The sequence below is a fragment of the Podarcis cretensis genome (assembly GCF_951804945.1).
Source record: "Podarcis cretensis genome assembly, chromosome: 2".
NCBI lineage: Eukaryota > Metazoa > Chordata > Lepidosauria > Squamata > Lacertidae > Podarcis > Podarcis cretensis.
The window spans coordinates 15,750,432-15,767,535 of record NC_137171.1 but is presented as its reverse complement, the minus strand read 5'-3'; the positions used below and the strand labels follow the sequence as shown (position 1 = coordinate 15,767,535).

Sequence of the window (17,104 nt, the reverse complement as noted above, 5' to 3'; positions counted from 1 at the left end):
AGGTTTCGCCAACCTTCTGGAGCGTATCTTGGGGGAGCAGGGGGCACATGGAGAGAGAAGGAAAGATGCAGGTTCATTGCAGAGGCAGAGGTCCTTGCTCTAATGGGAGGACTTTGTTGGATGCAAACCTGAAGTAATAGAAAACTAGGCGAGCACAAAAACTAGCAAAAAAACTATCAGGGAGCAATATAAAATCGCTACTAAAACCCAAAGGAGAAAGGAAAACATTTCAACAAGCAAACAAAAACTTTAAAAAGTGACTTGCATTTCTTTTTTACAATAAGAATTTCAGAATCTTGACTGGGTCAGGAGGCACAATGCCAACCTCGTTCTGTCACAATAGCATTGTGCCAAATATTAACAGGAGGATTCAGGAGGAAACATGTGCTTCTTTTTTTTAATTGACCACTTGCATAAGAGTCCTTAAAGCAAAGGGTAAACTGCCCCCCAGTTACTGTTGGACTCCATGCTGGCTGGAGCCAATGGAAGTTGCACTCCCACAAACAAATGGAGTACACCATGGCAAGAGCCCATATCTAGCCCTAGTTACAATACATTAGAGTTCAATACCGTGAGAAACAGAACTCCAATTGTTTCTTCAAACATTCTTTCAAGTCTTCTGGAGAAATGACGGGGCTGCCTTCATCTGAAAAAAATTTATCCGAGAGTGAATTACTAATATTTTTTCTTTTAAAAAAACAAACAAAACAAAAAACAAAACACCCAACGTACAGAGGAGGGGGGCAGAAGTGCAGGTTTAAGAACTGCCATCCTTCTTATCTGATATATGGTACAAGTTTTGCTTTAAGGTATTGGCTATATTATATCCTGTTACTGAGCTTAGAAATGTACAGTATTCTTGTGTATACTTTTCATTGTATATATGTGTCAGGGGACTGCCATCGGAACAGGGGAGGGAGGCAGGGGGGCATTTGGTATACAGAGAGCCTCCTACGCTTCTGAGGAGCAGTTCCTCTTCCAGCGAGGGCAAAAGCCACACCTCCAATGGAGAAGAGAGGGAAGGGGCCAGCCAAGGTCAGAAAGGGCTCGAAGATGCTGCTAAGAGCCACAGCGCCTCACCTAGCCGGGCTGGCCAGGAGGAACGCATGCCACTTCCGTTGCCCAGCTTGCGCAGAGGGGTGAAACACAAAGAAGGGAGGCAGAGATTAGGGGTGTCTTAAGTTCTTATGTTTTGGGGGGGAGCCAGAAGAAGCCACTCCCGGATTCTGCTAGTGACTAAGACAGACATGAAACTTGTGTATCTGCACTGTAAATAATTTGCACAATAAAACCTGTAAAAGACAGGTCGGAGTCTTGCCTGGTTACTCATGAGCTACCACCACGCAGCATCTGACAATACGTTTTTACCATTATATTGCACATAGCTCTAGGTCAGAAGTGATAAACTGGCAGATCATTATCTTCCCAACCTCCTGTGTGGCAGGCCACCCACTGAATAACTAGGAATTAGGTGAAATCAAACTCTGTGGACCAAGGTACAGCCCACAAAGCATCCAATGTCATGACCTGCCCCACACCTGATGCTGTATGATGGCAGCTGGGCATGGCTTGGCCAAATGGGAGGCTGGAGGTACCCCAGCACTGCAACAGGAACTTTTAGTAGAACAACAAAATATAAATTCGTTGTTATTAAGTGGTTTTATTACGATGATCTAGCACGTGGGAAAATCCATTCTGATATTTCTGCTCTAAACAGAGATTCCTGGATTGCTTTATTAATGGCACAATCAGTTTATAGCTCCTCCGCACCTCAGCAAGCAGAAACATTTCAAAGCTTATACTGGACTTATGAAGTCAGGTCTTCTAACCCACAAAAGATTTTACTATTTCACCTACCCTAAACATGTCCAATTAAGTCACTTGTGACACAACCAAAGAAACAGGGATGATGAGTGCGAAAACAACAGCTTTCTGGTTTAGAAAAAATTCACTGCCTGATCGACCAGGCACCATGGTTTAAATGCTGGCATAAAATTAAGAGTTTCTTTTCATTTCAAGTTAACATGAATATTGTAACTGAGGAAAGGTAGCCATTAGTAGCCTCACAATAGAGACATGTTAGACAAGCTATGGTTAATCTGAGTCCAACTGTGAGTTCAAACTGATTCTGGTCTCAGCTCATTCAGCTTTTAAATGATATAAAGGAGACTGCCTGGAAAGGTATAAGACCACTATGACACAAAGGAAGGTGCAAAACATACAGTAATTTGTGGCACATCTTTACCCTGAAGAAGTTGATAAAACATCCAACTATTTACTATGAGGGTGAAAACTGCCATCTTGGGATTTGATAAGTCAATTTTCTCTTTTGGGTAGTTTCAAAGATGCAGAACTCCCATCTTTTCCCCCATCCCAGTCTGTGAAAAGAAACAGTGCCCTGAATATATGCATGATGCCTGCTCTTTGTTATTACAAGTTACATACAGCACAGACATCTCATGGGAAGGAAAAGCATACATGGAGCACCAGTTCCTTCCCAGTCAGAATTTAGTGTCCTGAGACCTAATCCCCACCACCCCTCATTTGAAATATTACACACTGCCAGGTACACAAAGGAAAGTTCATAGCCACATCTGAATAAAGGAACTGGTTTATATGTGCTTCATTCAAAATGCAGTGTGACTATATTGCCTAAGGACTGTAAGCAACCGGGGGGGCGGGGGGAGAGACCATCTTCATAAGGGTTTACTATGTAAAAAAAATACTAGTGTCAGCTGTGTATGTCTATAAACACGATCTTTCAAATTCAATCCAAGGAGAGGAGTCAATACTTTCTGAAGACACCAGGCAAGTCTATAAGGTCACTGACAAAGACAATAACATTGCATGACACTCTTAGAAAGATTGTTTTATTTTCCCCTGAAACAGTACATCACCTGTCGCTTCCCTTCTAGGCTCTCTGAAGCTTTTTCCTAAGTGCCACTGTCAGTAGTTCTTTGATCTCACTCTCAGAATATACCCCACTGTACTACCTCCAAACGTTGTCTTCCAAGATGCTCTTTCACAACCCTACTGGAAGTTTTAAAAGTCATACAAAACCTGAGGGTTCTAGAAATTCAAGGGATTGTCAGACCATCCTGCATCTTTAACAACAAGCATGTGTGTGCATTGTGTGGAAGGAAACAAATAAACCATGTCACTATTCTAAATCTGAGTTTTGCTGATAATCCCCATGCAGTACACATGAATGGACTTTAACACAGAATATATGTAATGGATATCGCTGATGCAAAGGGTAAAACATACAATTTGAATATCCAGAAAAACAGGGAGGTGCCTATATTTAGGGGCTCTCGCAAAGTAGACTGGAAGCTTACCAGAAACATCATAGAGTTGGTATCCAAGTTCTTCATGTGTCAAGACCATTCCATTAGCCGCGGATTCCTCAACACCTGAGCTGTTTGATGTTTCACAAGATGAATACATTGTGTCATACCGCTTAGCACCATCATCTGCAACCTCAGCATTACCTGGCACAAGTACAAAAGCCATAAATGGGAAAAAGCTCAGGTTGCAAGCAATGAAAATGCATTTCCTTCCATTCTTATTGTATCCCACTTTTTTAGACATTTCCTTCACAAAGGAGCTTACAAACGTCAACAAAAACAAACTCCTGGCAACCACCAACGTTACCATTACAAACAATGTAGTTTTATACACCTGTACACACAAACACTGAGTATGCAGGGCCTTTTATATATTATTTGCTCCTTTTATCCAGTTTCAGTCAACTTTGGATTAATGGAGAAGGCTGAATTTAGAAGTCCCTCCTTCCCCCACATACAGACAAATACTAATCGTGGATTCAAAGTACATTATTTAATAAGTAAAAGGTAAAGGTAAAGGTACCCCTGAACGTTAGGTCCAGTTGCAGACAACTCTGGGGTTGCGCGCTCATCTCGCTCTATAGGCTGAGGGAGCCAGCGTTCATCAGCAGACAGCTTCTGGGTAATGTGGCCAGCATGACTAAGCCACTTCTGGCGAACCAGAGCAGCGCACAGAAACACCATTTACCTTCCTGCCCTCTACTTACACTTTGACATGCTTTCGAACTGCTAGGTGGGCAGGAGCTGGGACCGAACAACAGGTGCTCACCCCGTCACGGAGATTCGAACTGCTGACCTTCTGATGGGCAAGCCCTAGGCTCTGTGGTTTAGACCACAGCGCCACCCGTGTCCCTTATATATAAAATAAGCATGTAATACTTATTAAATAATAACAGCTTTGAACTGCTGCTGAGGTTACAAAACATACTGTACTTAAGTAACTGGTCAAGTTCTTATCTAAGAAATGATCACAACTGCCAATAGCCAAGATTAAAATAACCAGTTTTAATACTCAACATGTTTCTGGGAAAGCAAAAAACTGTGTGTGAAACATGCTCATGTGTGTTACAGCGATGTAGAAAATTTTCTAGGTGACATTTTTTATTTCCCAAGTTTCCTAAGATTTTCTAGTAACAATGAATGGATGACACCTGCAAATAAATATCAAGCTTTTACTAAGAGAGCTGTTTATAAGGGCAACCCAGGGGAAAATACCAACAGTAGTTTCCCTTCAAACAGCTTTCTTTCTAAATGCCCAAGTTCTTGACAGGTTTAAGCAGCAATGTGGGAATTTAGAAAAGGGAGGAAGAAAAGACAAGTGCATGGGGTGAGGAATATTAAGGGGAAAGACTGGTTTGTGTGTTGGAGCTGTATGTGCCCCCTCATGCAGCACATGGAGAAAGGAAAAATTTGGAACAGAAAGTCAGGCAAATACAGATTTTGAAGCTACTAAAGCAAACTCCATAAAGACACCAGTTTACCCTACCCACCTTCTCTGGTCTATCTGAACTACCTTCCCTAACAAAATGAATTCCTTCGAAGATCTTGTTTGCACCAGAACCCACTGCATTAGCAGGAAACTGAAACCTGAAACAATTGTTCATTGAAGTATGAGCTTAACAGGCAACAGAACAATCAAGCAAAACAAGGTTAACAGCAACCTTGCTTCTCCCTTGAAAACAGCAACTACTTGCAGCAGAGAATCTCCCATAGGTAGCTTTTATTCCAGTAATTCTACATTTCCCTAAACTTCAAATATGCAAGGGATGATGGGCTACATTTCACACTTCTCGCCACCAAGAACTAGAGGCCACACAACTAGAGGCATTGTGACATTACATGTAGACTGTACATGCTTTAAAATCCTAGGAATGTCTACTTGCATTTCAAAAAATCTATTTCCACTAGAAATATGTGGGAAAGCACTAAAAGTGGCTGGTGCCATAAGAATTCAGAACCAAGTGAGCCAACTTTACTTCTTAAATGCAAATAATTTTCAAGCTGTGCATAATCTTAAATATCACAATTCTGCCTAGGTTTTCACCATTCTTAAATTGTGCAGGCATTATTTTGCCAATGTGTTTACCACGCACATGATCTAAGGAATAACTCAATCAGCTTGGGTTGTATATGGCCCTCAGCTTTCAAACTTTTTGTTCACAGGGTCACATGTTCACTAAAGTTCAGAAATGATGAAAAAAGCTCAAGGAAAGGGTGAGAAAAGAAAACAAAGGGAACAGAAAAAGGCAAAGTGAGAAAGAGATTCATTTCTGTACATTTAGCAACTTGCTTCCCTCTTAGCGCGATACTTGGGTCATCATTGGGCCTTTGTAACTTTTTAGAAACACTCCCATTCAGGAGTACTAACCATGTGAACATCTTCAATACACTTCCTCACAAATTCATATATATTTCTATCAAAGCCAGGGCTGGAGAACCCATGGCTCTCCAGATGCTAGTTCCATCATCCCTAACCACTAGTCATGCTGGCTGGGGCTGATGGGAGTTAAAGTCAAACAACATCTGGAGACCCACATGTTCCCCACTCCTAATCCAAGCTAACCAGCTGCCTCTTCTGGAGCTGAAGTAATGCCTTCTGTTACAGACAACCAGCACCCAGAAGCAGCTACTGTGCTTTCAAGGACAAAAGCACTGGTTGCTTCTTACTGCTGGATTTAGAGTCACACTATAACCACAATCCTAGCTAAGCAAGGGATTAAGCCATTGTTCATATTTAGAAGTATGGTCTTGACATCTTACCCTCTGTACTATTTCCCGGCACAGCTGCTGTTTCTTGCCATGATTGCTCAGTGCCATTAGTTGCTGGTGCAGCTTCAGAGTTTCCTTGCATGCTTTCCTGCCATACTTTTGCATTAGGATTTAAGCTGGCACCTTTCGATGTTACCTGCTGAGAAAACAGAAGATGTGTATTAGCAAATAGCAAGACTTAAAAGGTCAGGAATATTTCTTCTGTTAAGCTTTGGAGATCCATCTCCCATTTAAACAGAAGTGGGCTGTGGCCGTATTACAAACTAGTTAAGACTAATGTGAAAACTCAGTGGGGCAGATAATGGTGTAATTAGGGGATATAAATTTCCCACAATTTCTAAGCAATTCCATGGGGTGAAGGAACCCAGTGTAACAGTATGGCTTTCTTAGATTCTTGTAAATCGCTGTGAAAATATGCAAGCACCATCCCTGCCCCACAGTCCCTTGGTAAGCAATTTTTATCTCCTGCTACCACCGCAATAACTTCTTTGAGTCTGCATGCTGGTATTTACTGCAGTTTGCACCCCCCCCAAAAAAAAACTATAAGAGGTTTCAGGTTTGATAAATACATTCCTTAGTGAGGGCCAAAACCATGTTCCATTCTGCAAGAGGTACCATTAGAATGAAATGTTTCCTGCAGTTTGGACACACTTGTCTTTTGGGAACCCCTCCCTATAAGGCTAGACCACTGCTAGGCTCTTAAAACAAGGGCGGGGAACCTCCAGCCAGATTTGGCCTGGCACAGAACCCAATGTGGCCCCCAATACCATTTTTCGCAAACCCCACAAACATACCTCATGTATGTAAGATGTGGGGCAGAGAGAGATGCTGCTAGATCAGCTGTACAACCCAGCTCCCCATGGAAACTCAATTGCACAGCTAATCCCTGCGGAAAGCAAGGTTGAAATTATCACCTATCACTGTGGGCAATGAGTTCACCCCTGCCTGACCAAATCCCCATGGGGAACTTGGTTGCACAATCAATCCCTGCAGAAGGCAGCTTTGCAAGCCCAATGCTCAGAGCTTTGCTAAGCACAGGGCTGGCAAAGCCCCTTGCATTGCAGTTCCCATGCACCTGATAAACAGCTGGCTGTCAAGAACTTCAGAAGTGCTGTGCAATGGACTTTTTCCACCAGTCATCAGACGACATAATGCTCCAGCAAGGGAAGAATCAGACGTCCACCTTAAGCTCCCAATTGTTCATTTGAAGCTCTACCCTTACTCGCCCCATGCCTGACGTCAGGTAGGTGAGTGTGGCTTATCCAAAATGGCCTGGTGGGTCAGGTTTGGCCCCTGGAGAGCTGGAAACCACAGGAGGGGAGAGCGCTCTTGTGGTCAAATCCTGCTTGTTGGGTTTCCCAAGGGCAACTGTTCAGCCACTGTGAGAAAAGGATGCTGAACCAGATGGGCCATTGGCCTGATCCAGCAGGCTCTTCTCGTTTTCTTAGTAAGTGCCAAATTTAATAAGAACTATGCAGTGTCCTATGGAGTAATTCATCCTATGGATAAGTAAATTTTCATTGTTTTAACAGCACCTCATTGCAAACACCAACATTCAAAATATGTACCTAACATCAGTGTAACCCACAGACAGTTTTTCAATAATGCCCCCTCTCTATCAGTAAGTTTAAAGAACTATGAAGTCCAAGAACCCTCATGTCAGAAACCAAAAATATTATGAGGAGCTTCCAGGTATTCAGTTGTCTGCATGTTTCAAGGGATCAGGCTGGCTTATAACCACACCTTGTCTCATTGGCAATTTAACTTTTCCCCCAGCTTCAAGAACCTGCTCTCTGGAAGATGGGCTCTCCTGAACAACAGAAATATAATCTGCAGCAACACACAGAAAGATATGGCTCTTTATTAAGACAGTATAATGATACTGAACAAGCACTGACCATCTTGCCACAGAGAAGCACAGGCCAGAGAATAAGGAAGTTGAATTCCAGAGTCTAGCCTTCTGGAGTCTCTCTAGCATCAAGGAGTGGCTTTAGTACCATACCCTGTCCATAGAACAGAAAAAAAACAGGGCATAAGGAAGCATTATGGATTGCCACATATATAATTTTGCCCCCACCAAGATCACAGTACAACTAAACATCAGTATAGCTTTGTGAACTAAACACCTATGTCTCCCAAAATATGAACTGGCTTCACCTCCTCCGATCATGTTCAAAAGGCTTAGAACAGAGACATGGGTAAAACAGTGAGTGACTGAGAGGATTCTTGCTCAAGAGTAAGGTACACTCCAACATAGCTGGTTTTTAAATCACAGGTCATAACATTCAGTTTGAATCCAGTCTCAATCAGTTCCGCCTCCCCCCAATGTATCCAGTGTCATACAACTGCATAGTCATGGCAAAACTGTTCTACTTCACTAGCAGGAGTGAAGACTTGTGACAGTACAGAAAGGCAAAAGCAGAAGCCTCAACCAGAAATTGGTACCCCATCTTCCCATTCACACTATTTTTCTTCCTTATATTTTCGACTAGATCTCCGATTCTGCATGCCATTGTCATAAATAATTTAATAGAACTATGTATAAAAGTAGGCATCCCAAAGGCACAAATTCTAACATTAAAAAAAAAATACATAACATATTATCAGGCTTCCCTAATCTACCACCTTCCAGATGCTGGGACTCCAAACCCCATTAGCCCAAGCCAACATGACCAAATCAGAGACTATGGAAGTTGTTATCCAACAAGATATGGAAGACAGAAGATTAAGAAGACTGCTGTAGTTGTTCTGTTATATTAAGAAGGAATCAAAACAATATACAAGCTTTTAACAACTTTACAAGATACACTTAAAAAGTCTTAAAACCTTGTCTTCCTCCCTTCCCAGCCCTGGGGAAAGCTGACATAAGAGTTTTCTGATTACCATTATAGTATATAATAAATAACACCTCAGCCAGAGCTGAACCTATTCCTGCTCCCATAGCAGCCAATGATATATAGCAGGGACAGGGATGTGCACAATGTGATTATCACATCACATGCATTCCTTACTAAACATTATGGTTAAGGAAGGAGGCATAGAACTGGGTCTGCTTTTGAGCAGGACTCATCCACTTCTACCCTGAGAAATCAGTGGAGATAGGAGTGAATCTGTAGATACATTTTGAGAAAATACGGGACCCAACAAAACTACTCTTTTGTCCAAGAATTGCAACTGGATTGCTTTCTTCATGCAAGTGAAAAGTTCCAATAAGGTTATAGCTTCTAGAGTAGCCTTGAAGTTAGGCTGTGTTTATTAACTATTGGAGATGGAGATGAGTAACCTCAAGCTCTCCCTCGTACCTCTTTTTAAAGTTTCCACCTCTCCACAATAATAGATGCCTGAAGTATTGCAAGAATTAACTTTCACACAAAAGGCGTGTGTGAGAGAAGGCAAGAATAACACACACACAATATTCAGTTTACAATGGTATGTCGAAAGGGCTCATAAAACACATCCTCCTGCAGCTGATAAGATTTGTGATTTTTTGCCTTTCTTATTACATTTTCTTTCACCTGTTCCAAGCACTCCAAGTTTGTATCAGCTTTTTAAAGTGTACTTAGCTCCGAATCAGGCTTCGCCCAGGAACTAACTTTGATCAGCAAAAGCGGGGGGGGGGGGGGGGAGGGGGCAGCAAGGACAAAGGTCTTTAAAAAAGTTTTAGTTCTGAATGTTTTGCATATTCTTTGTAGCAGTTTCTACACATATGTGAAATGTGTTCTCTGAGAATAGTGCTGAAGAAAAAAACGCAAAGCCACTAGAGGCTGAAAGCTTCAAGTCCTGTAGTGATTGCTGGTTGCTCATTACATACATACTTATTCTTTCACTATCATGAAATATAAATTCCTTCAACAAGCACTGCAATATAGCTCTTTAAAAAAGGAAAATCTTATTTTAAAAGGTGAGATTACATTGCACATAATGCACAAGCTTCCCAGTGAAACAAGCAAGACTACACAATTTTTTTAATGACTGGCAACCTTTTCACATACCTGTGAAATTATTCTAGAGATCCTCCCAAACTTCTTATAACTGGAATGACAATCTAATAATGGTGCCTTTCGAGGGCTTGCAAAGCCATTTGCAGGCCAATTAAAGTAGTTTCTAAGCACCAATAATCCTCAGAGAGCAAATTCAAACTACAGTTTGGAGGAATGAAGCCTTGCTGCACCAACTTCCTGCTTCCGTTAAATGTCTAAATTTCATACATGAGGACTTAGCTCAGGCTGAAATCCCGTACATGTTACCAGTATGTTACCGCTTATTTCTACTGCTTGTTGCCAAAGCGCGATTGAGCAAAAACAGTAAAAGCAAACAGCAAAATCCTACATGTGCCAGTGTCGAACAGTGTTGAGGTTACAAAACTTGTTACACAAGGATGTCATTCAGTAAATACTTTTCAGTAACAGCTCTGCAGCAGCTTCTTGGTTTACAATGCTTAACTAACAAATTTCAGTAATTTCTTCCTCCTTTGCATCTCTGCAGGTGGTTGGACTAGAAGAACCTCCCAACTCTATCTACAATTCTATGACTAAACCATATACAAATGCAACTTTCCCCATGCCCTTTAGGTATATTAGCATTGTAACAGCTGGACATGAAATATTGTTTTGTGAAGTGACCAGATCTAGCCTTGCTACATGGAATACAAGATTCGCATCCACGCACCAGACCACAAGGCTTAGCAGGCTTGTGTCCTGCCTAGTGACGGCCCAGGTTTCAGAGATCACCTCAGCCACACACACAGAGCCCTGGACTCAGCAGAGGAGTTCTGGGGGAAGCAGAGGTCAGCTTCTGCAATCCCCTTTCTGCATGCTTTTCTCTGGTTCCAACCCAGAGGGTTTAGTAACAAATATACTAAACACCTGCAATCCACAGTCCACCCCTGAACAGATCATCATTATGTATATAATGCATTATTATGTATATAATGAGAATCTGTTATTCAACACTGCTAATTTATAATGAATCAGATTAGGAGATACAAAATATAAACATGAGAAAGCAACCAATATGGTAGCAGTGGGGGCCCAGCCAGGTACACTTGTCCCAGGCCTCAGGGGGCTGGGGAGGGGTAGGGGGTGTTGTTTATAACTTTATTATAACAAGACTCCTGCCCAGGGCCTCAGACAAGCTCTGCATGGAAGGGTCTTCAATATCAAAAACTGCTAATTGACAGTCCATGGGCCAAATCCAATTTATCACTAGCCCAGTGAAAGCATTGAAGGGGGGAATGATTTTGCTTCCCAGTCTTAGCTAACACTTTAAAGCAAGGAGTGGTGGTAACAGCTGCACTTTTTTCAGCCACATTCATGCCAACTGAGCTAGTATGCATTATACAGACAAAGCAGTAGAAGGGGAAACACCCATGCAGTTGCTAAGCAACTATGGAAGCATTCCCCATCACTTCCAGGTTAAGAGGAAGCACCAAGAGATGCTTGTATGGTTGCCAAACGACCACACAGAATCCCCTCTCAGCCTCTTTCCCCAATGAAGCTTACCTAGTTTGAAAGTTGCACAGCTGCCAGAGGCAGAGAAGAAAAAGAGATAGTGACCTCTTAGCACTGTGTTCAGCACTAAATTGACTTCCCAGTTCAATCTCCATGTTATAACAAGATGCCAAAACTTTACTACATAAGTAAATAAAATTGCAGCCATCTTTAAACCAACATGGGCAATTCATTGGATTTGAGGTGTCATTATAGAGGCTAGGGTACAGTGGTGCCTCGCAAGACGAAAAGAATCCGTTCCGCGAGTCTCTTCGTCTAGTGGTCTTTTCGTCTTGCGAAGCAAGCCCATTGACGGCTTATCGGATTAGCGCTATTAGCGGTTTAGCGGCTTATCGGATAAGCGGCTTAGAAAAAGGGGGGGAGGAAAAAAACCCCGCAGGAACTCGCAAGACATTTTCGTCTTGCGAGGCATTTGTCTTGCGGGGCACCACTGTACTGATAAAGAAAAAAGAAATGAAGATTAGCAGAATAAGAAAAATCAGGAATATCAAAAGAAATTCAAAGCTTGCATTCTTGAATGATCCACTGCAATTAAGTATTATTTGCAAGCAAGTATGTTTAAAATTGCATGCCCTCCTAGAACTCTTTTACTTAACCATGAACACTATGGTCATTAGCCAATCAGGAATTGGAAACATCCAGTTCACAGACCAACCTTTGCCCACAAGGTCAAATTTGGCCCAGAAGGCTATTTTCCCAAGCCTACTTCCACCTCTCAGTCAGCTGTTGGTGGGTGGTATCAGCTGATGGTCAGGGTTCAATTCTGCATTGGCTGCACACATCAATTCCCCTGCTGAGAATTGGCATACACAGCCAAAGCAGCAGGATTTAATCCACAATCATCAACTGAGGAAGGGAGATTAAATCCTGCTCAGGTCCCAGCATGGAGCAGGACTGAAGACTCTGCTCATCAGTTGCTGAGCAGACTACAATTCAGTTGGGTGCTGCTTCACCAACACATTCCCTGCAGGAAAAATGCTGTTAAAGCAGAACCCCTCCCCCTAACATCCCACAGGGCAACCTTGAGAGGTGAGGAAGAATGCACACCTATCAAATCGCCTGACAACCTCAACACAAGTGGGTGGCTCCACCCACCTGCAAAAGTAGGCCTGTGGAGAGAGAGGAGATAAAGTTCTGGTTCACTAAATCAAAAAGGTTCCCCACCCGTGAGCTAGAAGATCTTGCACAAGGTACACAAGTTAAACAGCTATCAAAAATATAGCATGTTGGTAACATGCACAGTTGTACCTTGGTTATGGAACAGCTTAGTTCCCGAACGTTCTGGCACCCAAACGCCGCAAACCCAGAAGTGACTGTTCTGGTTTGCAAACTATTTTTGGAAGCCTAACAGGGCTTCTGCGACTTCCGATTGGCTGCAGAAGCCACACTTTGGTTTCTGAACATTTAAGTCGAATGGACTTCCAGAACGGATTTCGGAACAGATTGTATGACTTCCAAGGTACGACTGTACTTGAAATCAAACTCATTTGCACCAGCTCTGTTGCAAACTGATGATCAGAAATGGCTCTGATGTTAAAAGAAAACGCTTCACTGCACTAAAGGGAGCCGTCCAATTGTACTGAAGTTCAAACTACTACCCATTCCACAGTTGTGGAACAAAACAGACTAAAACAGTAAGAATGCACCACAAACATTGTTGTGGGGGCTAGGTTCATCATTATAAACAAAGTTTTTTTAAAAAAATGAAAGGCTCACCATAGGCACACATTTAGAAGAGTTTGGATTTGATATCCCGCTTTATCGCTACCCTAAGGAGTCTCAAAGCGGCTAACATTCTCCTTTCCCTTCCTCCCACACAACAAACACTCTGTGAGTTGAGTGGGGCTGGGAGACTTCAGAGAAGTGTGACTAGCCCAAGGTCACCTAGCAGCTGCATGTGGAGGAGCAGAGACCCGAACCCAGTTCCCCAGATTACAAGTCTATCACTCTTAACCACTACACCACACTGGCTCTCTTTGTATGAATTACAGCACATTTCCAGGCATGTTTACTCAGATGTAAGCGCTCTCAGATAAGTGTGTATAGGATTGCATCCTTAAAAGCATGCATTTTCAGTTATTTTATAAAGTGATAAGCTTGCATGCTTGGGAAAATAAATTTATTAGTAACAAATGACGAGTCATTACAAACAGCCATACCATTATCCCAATAGAAGAAATTAAAACAGGAACAGACTCTTCCTCCTGGTCTGCTTATATCCATTTTGGTTTTGGTTTTTAAGATAGGTAAAGTATTCTAGCACTCCAGGTGTAATGGCTACTACTGCAGCTGCTTATTTATTTCTATGGTAAGTTTTCTTAATTAGTCTCTAGCCTTCATATCACGTTTGCATCTAAATGAATGTGATTCCTTATGTACTTACTGAGGAGTAATGCGATGAATATACATGTATAGGAATGTGCTGTGAATCCATATATTTTCTGACATTTTGCACACCTTGGAACACTAAGAGTCACAAACCCTTTTTACCTAAAGTCAATCTATATTGAATAACCTTTATACTACTGAACAGCCACATTAGTCCACCCTTTTAAGTGCTCATGAGGCCTGTTGGTGAAATAAAAAAAATTATAATGTATGACTTATAAATAGGTTCTAATTACACACCTTTGTCAGAAGTCAATGGTTCTGCTGAAAACGCATTTAAGGCATTCACTCTTTCATCATGCATTATTTTAATGGGTGCCTGAGGCTGTCTTCTAATACATATTTACTTGTTAGTAAGTCCCACTGAAGAAAGTCCCACTGGATTCAAGGCATGTATAAAACTGATCTACAAGTAAGACTCCAAATAAATATTTAACACGAGAAACACTTTTATGCTTTCTTAATCTAAGTAACTGCTTATCTTATCACAAGAAAGATTGGAATTGCATTTGAAAATGTCATTCTCCATTTTGACTTTGCACTGTTTGAAAACAGCCATATGCTACATACAACTCCCATTCACAAACTTTTCCTTCTACAGCAATAGATTTACACAGTACTAGAAGATACAAAGCTATATTGTTTAGTTACGAGTAACAATATTATTGCAATAATCACCACGTGTTAAGTTCTTCAAATAAGAAAAGCGATTAAACCCATCTCGTTAAAAGCACCTTCAGATCCAGAAACTACACCTCTTCACCACTCAAAGCGTGCTGTTTATGGGCACAGTTAAGCCAGCGCCAAGTTGCTAAGTTGCAACATTTCTACAATAAGAACAATACAATCTGGAATCTACTCAAAGCATTAGCTAGGCAAGAGAAAGAGAAAGCCAGGCAGTCAGCTGATTATTTTGCACTCATGCCATGTGCCTGCAGTTGGGGGGGGGGGGAGAGCTATTTGGGCGGAGGGAGTAAAAAAGAAATCTTCCAGGTTTTATTTAAAAAAAAAAAAAGATAGGAGGATATGCTGGTGGGGAAATAGTTGTAGTAGTATCTTCCCTCCCCGGCGCGGGCCTCAATGTGTAACCTTCACACGTGCCCGGCCATGTTCCACGCCGCAATCACAACCAGAGCAACTTTTACAAAAGGTCATTGCAGTGCCTTTCAAGGCCTCCCTTCACCCGGGCTTTCCCCAACCCCCTCCACGCGAAGCAACCAGCCACGCACGGGGAAAAAAAAAAAGCTCCCATTCACACACACGCACAAACGCGGCCGCTCCGTTTCTCAGCCCAGGCCAGCTGGGCCCGGGAGGCCTGCTTCGCCTTCACCCTCCCGAGCCACGCTTCCATCTCTCGGGAGCCTTAAAAGTCACCCAACACGCGCACGCACCGCCGCCGCCGCCGGCATCGAAGGCCTCCAGCTCCTTCCGACGCCTGCCCTTGGGGGGGGGCACACCCACACCACCCGGCTCCCCCCCCCCGCCCCTCGGGACGTCTATGCGAGCCAGCCACCCACCCACCCTGAAGCCCCATATGCACATCTTAAGCCACCGAGGCAAGAGACCACCCCACCCACCGCCGCCACATTACCCGCCCGGCGGCAGCGTGAGCTTCCTGCGCCCGCATGGAGCGCCCGTGGTCTCTGCGTGAGAGCGAGAGCGCGCACGTGCGGCGGGGGGGGGGGGGTGTGAATCAGGGAGTGAGGAAGCGCGCGCGTACTGGGCACCTCCCCTCCTCCTCCTCCTCCTCGCACCCCCCCCCCCGCCCCCACCTTCCCTCAGCTCAGTTGATGATTATCCCAATGTAAAGGGAGAGGGGAGGGTCAGGCGCAGAGATTTGCTGTGTCAGTCCCAACCCCCTCTCTCCCCCCCCCCCAACTCACACGCGCAGCGAGGGCGCGAGCCGCCTCAGAGTCACGTGCCTCAACACGGGCCAACCTCCCCTCCCCTCCCCCCCCGCCGCCGCCTCGCGCGCGCCCGCTCATTCCCTCACTCACCTCCACGAAGAGCAGCATCTTCTTCCTCTCAACCTCCCAACCCCCTCCAGTCTGCGACCCTCCCGACCCCGAGGCCCCACCCCCGCCCACCCCCGTGAATATTCTTCGAGACCCTCCCCGCCCGTCGCTCTCTCCACCGGCGACAGTCCAGACTCGGCTCTAGTAGCCGCGCGAAAAGGGCACAAGCTCCGCCTCCCGCCGTCGCCTCCTCCGGCCTCCCCACCAGGGCTGAGCCTTCCCCCCTTCTCTCTTCTCTTCCGGGGCAACCGCTTAGAAGCGCTTCCGGGCCGCGAGCAGGACATTGAGGCGCCCCATAGCGATGACCCAGCCGGAAGTAATGGCGGCCGCTGGGCCGGGAGCTGCACGCGCGGCAGCCGGAGCGTACCATTCCTTGAAGCGGGGGTGGGGGTGGGGGTGGGGACGTTGCGGATGCTTTTCGCAGGAACCATTCGCCGGACTTGAAGGGGTGGTGGTAACGCAGTGTTTGGGGCCGCGAGAACAGGCGTCCATTCCCAAGTGTCGGAAACTTGCGCGTTTCTATGTGGTGGACATGGATAAAAAGAGTATTGGGAAATGAGCTATAATGAATTGGGGGGCGGGCGGGGAATGTTTAAAAGTACTTTTCTCCACTCCCGCTCCCAGCCTGCGAAGGAAAACAGATTTAAAAGTAATTTCCGCCCCCCAACACCAGAGTCTTTTCTGTTGGGGATAATTCAGACCAAAATTCCCAGGTGTCAGAAAAAGCTATTTATGTATGCTACAACTGCGGCCCGTGTTTTGTTAGCCCAAAAATGGAAAACAAATGAGGTCCCAACCAAATAGGAATGGCAACTTTAATTGACAGAATATGCGCAACTTGCAGACTTAACATATAGAATAAGAGAACAAGAAGAACATACGTTTAGAGAAGATTGGAAAACGTTTATTGAATATATGGAAAATAACTCTACAGCTGAAAACTCTGGCAGCATTAAGATAAATTCAACAGTAAATAGGTTTTTGATGAATGCAGTAATGGAAAACTGATTGGTATGTTTTTGTAAAATATCAAGGGATTTAAGATATGTAATATGAACCGTGGAAAGAGAAAAAG

General features: G+C 43.8%; 1 protein-coding gene across 9 annotated transcripts in view; it reads right to left on the bottom strand.

Moving 5' to 3' along the window:
* The window catches only part of LARP4 (La ribonucleoprotein 4), a 35,098-nt gene extending 18,995 nt beyond the window's left edge, over positions 1-16,103 (bottom strand). The window contains exons 1-5 of one of the 9 annotated variants that reach the window (XM_079966365.1): positions 16,012-16,103; positions 8,015-8,119; positions 6,108-6,255; positions 3,339-3,491; positions 571-646 (exon numbers count right to left, since the gene is read on the bottom strand). In XM_079966365.1, coding sequence (XP_079822491.1) covers positions 571-646; positions 3,339-3,491; positions 6,108-6,255; positions 8,015-8,017 — 380 coding nt within the window. In that variant the 5' untranslated portion in view covers positions 8,018-8,119; positions 16,012-16,103. Of the gene's footprint in view, positions 1-570; positions 647-3,338; positions 3,492-6,107; positions 6,256-8,014; positions 8,120-15,605; positions 15,719-16,007 lie in introns of those variants that run through there. The other 8 variants (XM_079966368.1, XM_079966367.1, XM_079966370.1 and 5 more) reach the window with 8 other exon arrangements.
* Between the last annotated feature and the right edge of the window lie 1,001 nt (positions 16,104-17,104).